We start from the raw sequence: 11,346 nt of genomic DNA on the forward strand, positions 1-11,346 counted from the left end.
GCAAACGGACGGTATATAAACCAAATCGAACCGAATTAAATATGGATTTTAAACATTAATTATATTTTACAAACCGAAATACCGAAAAAATCGAACCGAACCGAAACCAACCCGATATTCGGATTGACACCCCTAATCCAAATAAAACCAAACTGTTATTTTATTCTCAAAACATAATAAAATAATAATTTTATCCCGGACAAAGCGCAGATCTTATCCTAGTGTAGGTTAAAGGAAAGGAAATGACATCAAATTATCAGTTTGCCCTTCATTTATAAAGAAAAATATAAATAAACAAAAAAATACCAAAGATATGTTCGAACCCGAATTTATGAAACCGAAACCAGTGACTTACATTACTTGAGGCGACATAACTTATTGTAAATATTTAATATATAACCACGTGGTGGTGGGCTAGTGGTCTCGAGGGAGTTACGACCCCAATACGGACCCGGCTTCGAAACCCCGTGTGGCCACCTGGCTAGCGTTAAATCGCAAGAATACGTGGAGTGTCGTGGGCCTCGTAGAATTAATCGGTTGACTCGATCGCCGGACTCTACGGTTATCAAAAGAAATATATATATTAATATATATAGATATATATACACATAAAGCTTAAAAATTCGGGTTCATACCGGTAGCTCGACTAATGCCCAGAGTAGTTCCAAATACGCATAAAACTACATGTCGTTTTCAAGTCATTGAGTGTAAACTACTTGGTGTTTTAAATTGAGTAAAGGCGCACAATCTATCGCGTGGACATCGAAATTATTTGATTAGGGTTAAGAAATTGGGGAGAGCGATACTCTCATCGTTTCTGGTCTGTGCTTTTTGTATATGTTAGGGTTTCGCTTCAAATCGGAGAGAGGCAACTAATTTCATCGGAACATGTCGAACAATCTTCCTCAATCCTCTGGTGCCCAGGTGCCCAAACTTACTCCCTTTCATCTATTGATATGTTCTTGCGCCGCCTTAGTTTCAGTATCATACATGTAGTAATCGTCGGATTTGCATAAGATCTAATAGTAATCTTTACTCATGAGATCTCTCTTTGAGCAGTTTCGGCCGATGGTTCCTGGGCAGCAATTTGTTCCTGCAGCTTCACAGCCGTTTCATCACCCTTATGGACATGTACCACCAAATGTTCAAAGCCAGCAGCTTTTTCCAGTGAGACCAGGTCAGCCTGGACAATCACAGCCCAATGCACCTCCACTTGTAGGCTTTGGTACATCTGGACCTCCCTTTTCTTCTTCATATACAGTGAGGCTTCTTCCTTTTTTTTTTTTGTTTTTTTGGATGGCCGGCTGGATACGTGTATGATTCGTTTTCGCTTTCCTGGATTCTTGATCTTGCAGTTTGCACCAGCATCTTATGGCCAGCAACAACCACCGTCCTTAGTACAACCAACTCCGCAGATGCATGCATCTGGTAGTGTCCCACCACCAGCGAACTCTTGGCCTGCTCCTGTTGTAAGTCAAAGTACAACACTTGTTTCCCCTGTTCAGCAGACTAGTCAACAAACACCAGCCACTCCCACAGACCCAGTAAGTGGTTTCGAGAAATATTTTTTGGTGGCTTGTATTGATGCGTATTAACTAAGGATCCATCTCTTACTAAACTGTGAAATCGGGTTACGGTTAGTTGTATTGTCATATAGGTTGAGTCTACCCACATATACCTTTTATTATTTATGGTATTACAACAATTTCCTCCTATTTGAATCGGGTTTTCCCCTACTTAGCAAATGTTAGTTTATAGAGTATATTTTCTCTGAACGTCAACTTAGCTCAAGCTCTGATAAGGTTAAAAACATGAACTGCTTCATTTAATCTCTTAAGGATGAATAACAGACACTGAACCTGGAATTCTCAACTTAGAATGACCTAGGGTTTTGTTCTGGAGAGCCCAAAATTTCTCTCAAGCTTTTCAAATCGATACCCTAATCTTCCGAACCTTTTCAAGTCATAAGATGCATACTCAGTCACTGGGTATCTGATGTGGCAATTATTGAAGAACTCTTATCAAACGTTTTCTCTAGTCTCTATGTATGCACCATCTCTTTTATGCGGACCACTCACCTAACTTATCAGTTTTGTGTTTTTTTTTCTTTATGTGCTTGTTAAATGACAGGGAAGTCTGACTCCGCAATCTGCATCTGACTGGATGGAGCATACATCTGCTGATGGTAGAAAGTATGTACTGACCTAATCATTAAGATTTAGGCCGATTATCTTCCTTTTTGTCTCTATGGTGTACTGTATGTCTGTGTTCATGCAGTTCCCGTTACAAATTGATTAGTTTAGTAGGAGATAGCTCCTAGGCTTATCACTTTTTGAACTTTTCATATGGTCATCCGTGCTCTTGATTACTTTTCATGCGGATTTTTGTATATTGTTTTGGATCTATGATACCTAAAACTATTTCCAGTCATCTAATGGACACTTATCTTATCTAGGTATTATTATAACAAGCAGACTAAGCAATCAAGTTGGGAAAAACCTCTTGAACTGATGACACCACTTGAGGTAAGACTTTCATCCTGCCTATCATGGAAGCTTATTAGTGCTTTTTGTTCGTGTGTCACTTCACTAGTGATGTAAACGGTTGCATGCGCTGTCTGGAAAATGTTGTTCTATTATGTTCTTTACCACTGGTTTGGAAACTCCATGGTGACTTTGGAGAGATATAACGACTGCTAAGTGCTTATTGGAAGCCAGGCATTTTAACTTTTTTAAAACAGGCAAATATACTTTTGGTATTTTCAGTCAATTGATCTCTTAGGTGATGCCAGACCATTTTTGCACATATATTAATTTGTTTTTCTTTTCAGTGTGAGATTTGATAAGTTTTCACTTTTAAGTTAGGCTGCAATGGTACTGATGCTATCTGTAGGTAAAAAAATTATACACAGGCTGGGGTCAAATTGCAAATTTACCATGCTAGTTGAATAAATTTATTTCTGATCTTATTTTTATTTTTAAAATAACTTTTGCAAGTCTCTGCCCTCGTTTTCTTTATTAGAATACTAGAACTTCAAAAGTACCCTTACCCTGATCTCTTCAGAGGTATTCTAGTTGTTTTTGTAGTGAGTATTGTTCTCTCTCTGCTATTTTTTTGATTTACAAGACAATTTTATTTTAACATATGCAAGAAAGATGAGATCTGAATGCTGTCGTGAAGCTGATGGATAGTTTGGTGTATGTTAAACCAAGTTCATTGATAGACCTGATAAACCCATGTCTTGGAGCCTAAGTTACATGAACTCAGTCTGGTATTTGCTAATGGCGTGTGGTTGACATGTTCTTATTGCTTCTATGCATTTATAGGAGCACATAGATCTTAACTTTTTCTTCTGTTAGATCTTATTACCTTAGTGACGTTTTTGGTTTCTGTGGAAATAGTATTGTTTTATACATCAAAATCTATCCTATATATGCATGATTTTGTAGTTTCTCGCAACTTAAATCTCATTTTACAGAGGGCAGATGCATCCACTGTATGGAAGGAATTTACAACAGCTGAAGGAAGGAAGTGGGTATCTTTAAATTTCATTGGTTTTAATTTCTTGCTTATGCTCTTTTGTTGCAACTGATTTATTGTTTAAACTCGTGCAGGTATTATTATAACAAGGTTACAAAGGAGTCTAAGTGGACAATTCCGGAAGATTTAAAGGTTTGCCAATTTACTTATCTCATATGCAGATATCCCAATGCGGCGCCCTACATTAAACCTGCATTGTTGTTTTGTGCAGTTAGCTCGGGAACAAGCCGAATTAGCTAGTGCAAAGAGGCCCCATTCCGAACCTGGATCGACCTCTCTATCCCACGTTGCTGCATCCTCATCTGATCTAGCTGTTAGCACTCCTGTGACCGCTAGCATGTCTCCAACAATTCCTGCGCATTCTTCAAGTCCTATTCCAGCGGGTTTAGCTGTACCTGTCACCCGTCCTCCCCCTGCTGCTTCTGTTACTCCAAAGTCAGCTGCAACTAGTGATTCTGAGGCTACTGCAATGTACCATTTTAGTTGGCAAGTTTTGTTTGATGATTATACCTCTTATCACGTCTCTGAATATATCTCGTATGCTCTTCTTACTAGGAAAATGGATAATTTACCGTCTCAGGGGGCATATGAATCAAATGATGGAGCGCCCGCACCAAACAATGAGGCATGACTTTACTATACCTTTTTCTATAATGACTTGCCTAGAATCTAATAGTGTAGTCCTATATATTCTGCTTCCCTGCTATCTAATTCAGTTTCATGTATATGGAGGTGAATAGATACCTTGTTCAAGTTTTTTAAAAAATTCTTTTTGGTGTTTACTGTACGTGTGGTGATTTGATGGTTCATGAATATTTTAATTCGACCGTTGGACCTTACTATGCTTTTCTAATTTCATTGAATGTTTTTGTTAGGTTGATAATAAGGAAATGTCGGTGAATGGAAAATCCAATATGACAGCTGCTGGTGACAAAGCAAACGTTGAGGAACCCATGATGTATGCTACTAAGCAGGTATTTTCTTATCCTAATTTTTTCCTGCTGTTATCTGTAGCTTTATGTTTTCACCCATCCGTCTATTTTTTTGCACTGTTTTTTTTCTCTCTAGGAGGCTAAAGCTGCTTTCAAGTCTCTTTTGGAATCTGTAAATGTTCAGTCCGACTGGACATGGGAACAGGTAACGTGGATGCCATTAATAGATATGACATGTACTCTTTCTCTCCCAGACCATGTAACAGCTCCATTACCGATGTTATCATCTCCTTGTAGACAACTAAAGAGATTGTTCATGATAAAAGATATGGTGCTTTGAGGACACTCGGTGAGCGGAAACAAGCTTTTAACGAGGTATTTATTTGTTAGGAATCAAGTGCAAATGCATTTTAATATCCCTGTCTATAATGTACTGATGTCTTTATTTGTGATGCAATCAACTTTTCACCGGTAGATTTCCAATTTGAGTAGCTTAATTCTTACATCTGATTGTCAATTCTAATGTGCCAGTATCTCGGTCAAAGGAAAAAAGTGGAAGCTGAGGAAAGGCGATGGAGACAGAAGAAAGCGCGGGAAGAATTTGTCAAGATGCTAGAGGTATGTACCAAAGGATTCAGAAGTTTGGTGTTTCATCGTTTAGTGTGGTTGATGAGCTGATTTAAGTGTTACGATGGTATTTCTTGACCTCAGGAGTGTGAAGAATTATCATCATCCCTGAAATGGAGGTTTGGTTCCAGCTAATTAAAGAATCTTGGGTTATTGTCTTTATTGTATGTGTGACGTATGTGCTAATGGAAACTTTTTCATCACCAGCAAAGCTTTGAGTTTGTTTGAAAATGATGAGCGTTTTAAAGCTGTTGATCGCCCAAGGGATCGTGAAGATCTTTTTGACAATTATATTGTGGAACTTGAGAGGAAGGTAATTATCTGTGTGTTTTTTTTCAGTTTGGGTGTTTAATAAGATACTTTGCTCTTCTAAATAAATCAAGTCATGGAAACAAGCATTGAGGTGTTTGACGAATTATAATTATTGCTGGTCATTACCATTTGAATTGTCCTTTTCTACCTTAGAATGATCATAAGAGACGTCACATAGTTATGGCAAGCTAATGCTGTTGGTGGTCACTTATATTGGGGCTAAGTAAAGATCTAGTGCGCCAGTGTGATGGCTTTTGAAACTTCAATAGAGAATAGAATGGGCAAATTCATTTATTTAGATTGACATCAAGGATCCTTTAATCTGCAGGAAAGAGAGAAGGCAGTGGCAGAACATCGGCAGAAGATGGCAGAATATCGGAAGTTTCTTGAAACCTGTGACTATATCAAAGTACACAACTGTTTGTGTAACCATTCCTGCAAATATTTTTGTTTCATAGACCTTTGCCATAATGTCTTTTATAATACGTTTTGAAGGCCAGTACACAATGGCGCAAAATTCAGGATAGACTGGAGGATGATGAAAGAAGCGCATCTCTTGAAAAGATAGATCGTTTGATTGGTTTTGAGGTATGTAAATTCATCGAGAAATTCAAATTGCCACAACTGGAATATTTTTCATATTTTTCAAATGTTTGTTATCCCAGGATTACATTAATGACCTGGAGAAGGAAGAAGAGGAGCTGAAGAGGGTAGAGAAAGTAAGGTCGATGTTAAGAATTGTAACCTCATATTTGTTCTCGTGAAGTCCAAAGCTAATTCTTTCATTTTCATGTGGAGCTAGGAACATGTTAGGCGGGCTGAGAGAAAAAACCGTGATGCATTTCGTACACTATTGGAAGAACATGTCGCTGCTGGCATCCTTACAGCCAAGACGTATTGGTTGGAGTATTGCATTGAGGTTCACAACCAATTTTATATCTTTGTGGGAAAAATTATGTTGGATTCTTTTACTCAGTTATTATTTTTTGTACAGGTAAGAGACTTGCCTCAATACCAAGCTGTTGCATCTAATTTGTCTGGCTCAACTCCGAAAGACTTATTCGAAGATATCACGGAAGAATTAGAGAAGCAGGTAGTTTGGAGTAGATATAGTATACTATTCTAGCTTTGCGTGAATCTGATAGTTGGGAAAATAAGCTATTTTTTTAATGGACAGTATCACGAGGACAAGAGTCGCGTAAAGGATGCGATGAAGTCAAGGAAGGCAAGTAAAAAATATAGCTAGCATTTTTGCTTGTTCTTATGCCAAACTTTTCTTTAATTCATTTCTCTAATAGGTTTCCATGGTAGCCTCATGGATGTTTGAAGATTTTAAATCTGCTCTTTCAGAAGATCTCAGTTCTCAGCCAATATCAGACATAAATTTAAAGGTACTGGCTCAAACTTCTGCTTCTCTCTGTAGTCAATGAGTTTAACTTGTTGTTCATGGCATGCTTTAACCCATCACACCTTCAGTGCGTTATTTCGCAACTACTCGTTGACGAGATTTATGTAAACATTTTTGAGTTAATACTCGTTGAAGTTTTTTTTCTCGAGTACAACAAGTATTTGTGAAGGTACTCTTTGAAAGCTCAGTTGAATAGGCTCTAATGTGTCTATTTCAGCTTATATATAATGACATGGTTGAGAGGATGAAGGAAAAAGAAGAAAAAGAAGCCAGAAAGCTTCAGCGTTTGGCTGAAGAATTTACCAATCTCTTGCGCACTTTCAAGGTATATCTTATCCATGGTGACTTACTTTTCTTTGAGTTCTCTAGGACGTTTAAACATAAATTTATTTCTGTTAGGAAATAACCGCAGCATCAAATTGGGAAGATGTCAAACAACTAGTCGAAGAAAGTCAAGAGTACAGGTAAATAGTTTCTTGCTTCAGAACAAGAATCTTCATAGCTCTTAACAAACACCTTGAATAAAAGAATAAAAAGGTCCTATTTCGAATTTCTTCAGATCGATTGGAGATGATAATGTTAGCAGAGGGCTTTTTGAGGAATACATAGCGAGCTTACAGGAAAAGGCAAAGGAGAAGGAGCGTAAGCGTGATGAGGAAAAGGTAATGTAAATTCTTATATAATCTTTTATGTTGAAAGTAGGTGTCTAAGATTTTTACTGTTGTGGAAGTTTCAGAGTAGGAAAGAGAAGGATAGGGAGGAGAAAGAAAAGCGGAAAGACAAGGAGAAGGAGAGAAGGGAAAAGGAAAGAGAACGCGAAAAAGAGAGGAGTAGCAAAAGGGAGGAATCGGATGGTGATACCGTAGATGTGAGTGAAGGTCACAAAGAGGAGAAAAGAAAAGGAAAAGACCGAGACAGGAAACATAGGAGACGCCATCACAATTCTGATGAAGATGTCAGTTCTGATAGGGATGACAGAGAGGAGTCGAAGAAGTCATCATCCCGTAAACATGGTAGTAATGATCGCAAAAAATCAAGAAAGGTACTTCCTCTCGACTTAAGTTCTGACTCAGCTAAGCTTCAAATTTGACAAGATGTTTAAAATTTAAGAGAGATGGTTTTCCTGGCAGCACGCAAACACGCCAGAATCAGACAGTGAAAGTCGGCATAAAAGACAGAAGAAAGAGCAGCGTGAGAGTAGTCGTCGAGGTGGTAATGATGAGTTAGAAGATGGAGAAGTTGGGGAAGATGGCGAAATCAAACTTTAATCGCTGAGAAGTGGGTAATAACATTTCTTTCTTCATCTGAAACATTTGTACTTCTTTTAGAGACTTTTACTACCAATGATTAATCTTTACGCACTATAGCGGTAGTTTTCTTTCTTTTTCGTTTCTTTAATAATCGGATATAATGTTCCTAAGGAAGACGGGGTTCGAAAGCATTTATTATCTGTTTACTTTTATTTTGACATTGAGTTTATCGTTAAAAGCTATCTCGGCAAAAAGGACCTATTGGTGAAAACAACATTATGCTTCTTCTGCGCCATCCGGGTCTCCATTCCTTGCAATGCAGGAGTGGTATCTATGATCAGTGGTTACACTCTGCAATCCTCAGAGTAGATCGCTGGCTCTGCATAAAATGAATAAGGCTCCACAATTCATATAGCCATTGATCAACGATGTGCCTATATAAACTTCAGCAAACTAGTTGGTGGTGCATACCCTCTTCTGTGTACTAGCACTTCGTTTGCACCAGTGGGATTAGCCTTATTAGGGAAGTTGATATCAAACCAGATTGGTGCATTCTCTGCTTTTTTTTTTTAGACCTGCAGCTGGAGCTAATTTTGATCTTCTAAAACATCAATGAGTTTCTAACTTCCAAATATGCTGTAGGATTCATGAGAATTATATGTAAAATATAAACAGAGTTTGTGGTAAGTCCCAAAGATGATAGCAGTAGTTTGGTAACCTTCCAAATTTTATCTATGAAAACAATCTATGACATAGTTTCCCTGCCAACTCAACACAACTTGCAGATCGAATCCACTTGGATGCCTCGTAGTATCAACTGGTTTGAGGATCGCCAATGCTCTTCACACAAAATGTCGAATTTTTGGCAGTCTGAAGTTTCAATTACTCCATAGCTTTCATTCAGCCAGAGAGATACTATTAATTAAGTGATAATTGTAGGTTTTGGATGGTGTCCAGTAATCTATAACCACTTTGAGAAGAGTAGACTCTGTTCCTAGTGAAGCTCCATGAAAATTGTTTGTGACATTCAGTTTTCAGGCTTAAAACGACAGTAGCATCTTCCTCTATATCTCACTATCGACACATTCCAGAGATCCGTATTAGAAACTAGAACCTCCAAGACATAAGAGAAAATCAACAGAAGCGTTTGGGTGGTACATCGATTACGTACCTAGGAATGAGGTCTATGTACCAGTTGTCTGTCCAAACCTTTGTCGAATTGCCATCCCCAATTTTTATAACCATCTCTTTGTCCAACATATCTATTTCATGGAAAATGCTTCTCCACGTGAATGATGGTCTTGTGCCTAAGCCACAATCCATAAATGATCCAATCTTCCAGTACTTACATTTCAATACCCTGACGACTAAAGAGTTAGTATTATGTAGAATACGAGAGCCCACCACACGAAGGTTGAATATACAGAAATTGCTACGTTCATGTGGATTTTCCAGCACACGTGTAACAAAAAAAAGTAAATTGGGATTAAAAATTACGCTGTCAACAACCATTAAAAATGAGAGAAATTAGACTTTATGTATACGTTGAAAATAATATTTAGATAACAAACACTGTTATACCTACCAACTAAAGAGTAAATGCTACAAATGACTTAAATTTTAAACATCTATCTTATTAAAGTAGAAGTACTTTAAGCTTTTGTTTGGTAATAGGGATATGAGTTTAGAAAAATTAAATTTTGTTTGGTAACAAAGATAGTAGAGAATTTTGTATTTTCCTTATTTAAATGATAGATTTAAGTATTTAATGTTTTTTCCTAATTTAAATAATAGATTTCTTTAGTAGAATGAATCTTAACCAAAATAAATTTTCTTATAAATTTTTTTGTTAACATTAAATATTTTCAATACTTATTAATAAAAATAATAAAATAAAAATCACACATCAAAATCAATTTATATATCATATAAATAAAATATAAAATATTTTATTTATAAATTGTTAGTATAACACTTTTATAATATAAGTCCAATTAGTTATAAATATTAGATTTTTATATGATACACTATGATATAATAGACGACTAAAATCATATAATATAATTATTTAAAGTAATAAATATTTTTTTTTTTGTTTTAAAATGTTATACTAACAATTATGTAATACATATTAATTTTTTTATATATATATATATATATATATAGATATTATCATTAGAACAAAGAAAAAATTTGAAGTGAAAGCAAATATTTATACAGCCACGGGTCAAACTATAGAAATAAACAACAATGGCGTAAGATTTTTTTTTAACAAATTTATTTTAATTTCAAATATGTTTACATATTTTATTTATTTATAAATTATTTTATTTTTTATTAATAATGCTAAGATTTTAGAATTTGAAAAAATTATGACCCATCTCTATATTATTTTAATTCGGAATTTAAAATTTATATCAAAATATTTTTTTAAACTTTTAATTTTTATTATAACTACAAATGTTAATTTTCAATCTAAATTTATGTTTAAATATTATAAATATATCATTTATAAATAAAAAAAAAACTAAAAACATAAAATAAATACCCGCCCGGTTGGGCGGGTCAAGATCTAGTGTCTTATTAAAAATGGCTCCAACTATATGTCTTTTGTTATTTAAAACAATAAAGCCAAAAGTGTCTCTCTTCACCTTCTCAAACCCTTTCAAGAAGTAAAAATGGCTCCGATTTTATGTCTTTTGTTCTTATACACTGATTTATTGGATTTTGTTATGAATATTGTGTGATATCTATTATGGAATGTTCTAGATTTACTTGTTCCCTACTCCAACTTACTTGTTCCCTACTCCAAGTTATTAGACTTTGTCTCCAAGTTATGTAATCCTATATAAGAAACTCATTACTCATGGAATAATAACAATTCATTCATCTCTAAGTCATACGACTCTCTCTCTCTCTCTCTCTCTCTCTTTTTAGTTCGATCTATTTCTAAGACAAGAACACTAGGATTAGAACACGTTATCAGCACGAGACTCTAAACCCTAACTAAAATCCGGCGACCACAAAAACCCTAATTTCGGCCGCAACTTCAAACCGCCGTATCTCCCTAACAGTGAGGATCCAGACGACGAGCCACCCACCAAACTGAAGCTCTTGACGAGGCGAATCCAGCGCCGCAGACCACGCAGTGATCGGACTCCAGACGCGCCGTCACCTTCCAGTGCAAGCCGCGCCGTCAACAAACTCGGAGATCATCCCAAACCCTAGCCGCCACTTCCTCTCTCTAGATCTTCTTACATCCGATTTTCTTTAATCT

General features: G+C 36.2%; 1 protein-coding gene across 2 annotated transcripts; it reads left to right on the plus strand.

The window, feature by feature from the left end:
- Positions 1 to 755: 755 nt before the first annotated feature.
- LOC108810186 (pre-mRNA-processing protein 40A) lies at positions 756 to 8,281 on the plus strand. 2 transcript variants are annotated; one of them, XM_018582319.2, is made up of 27 exons: positions 756 to 924; positions 1,060 to 1,260; positions 1,356 to 1,544; positions 2,131 to 2,192; positions 2,456 to 2,525; positions 3,479 to 3,531; positions 3,615 to 3,672; positions 3,752 to 4,011; positions 4,096 to 4,165; positions 4,416 to 4,514; positions 4,609 to 4,677; positions 4,770 to 4,847; positions 5,004 to 5,090; positions 5,184 to 5,218; positions 5,307 to 5,412; positions 5,740 to 5,820; positions 5,907 to 5,999; positions 6,077 to 6,130; positions 6,214 to 6,330; positions 6,406 to 6,504; positions 6,589 to 6,636; positions 6,710 to 6,802; positions 7,037 to 7,144; positions 7,219 to 7,283; positions 7,379 to 7,481; positions 7,550 to 7,861; positions 7,950 to 8,281. In XM_018582319.2, the coding sequence occupies exons 1-27, from the start codon at positions 889 to 891 to the stop codon at positions 8,085 to 8,087; spliced, it is 2,784 nt and encodes a 927-aa protein (XP_018437821.1). In that variant the 5' UTR covers positions 756 to 888; the 3' UTR covers positions 8,088 to 8,281. The 2 variants fall into 2 exon arrangements, with proteins under 2 accessions (XP_018437821.1, XP_018437828.1); XM_018582326.2 differs by having other exon boundaries at positions 757 to 924; positions 7,556 to 7,861.
- Positions 8,282 to 11,346: the final 3,065 nt, after the last annotated feature.

The sequence above is a fragment of the Raphanus sativus genome, chromosome 1 (genome assembly GCF_000801105.2).
Source record: "Raphanus sativus cultivar WK10039 chromosome 1, ASM80110v3, whole genome shotgun sequence".
NCBI lineage: Eukaryota > Viridiplantae > Streptophyta > Magnoliopsida > Brassicales > Brassicaceae > Raphanus > Raphanus sativus.

What these genes read in the sequence shown, in the direction of transcription:
- LOC108810186 (XM_018582319.2), top strand. Translation starts at nt 889, where the DNA reads ATGTCGAACAATCTTCCTCAATCCTCTGGTGCCCAG. An exon ending in CCTTTTCTTCTTCATATACA is followed by an intron (nt 1,261 to 1,355) that starts GTGAGGCTTCTT and finishes TTGATCTTGCAG; the next exon opens with TTTGCACCAGCATCTTATGG. An exon ending in GGTTGGAGTATTGCATTGAG is followed by an intron (nt 6,331 to 6,405) that starts GTTCACAACCAA and finishes TTTTTTGTACAG; the next exon opens with GTAAGAGACTTGCCTCAATA.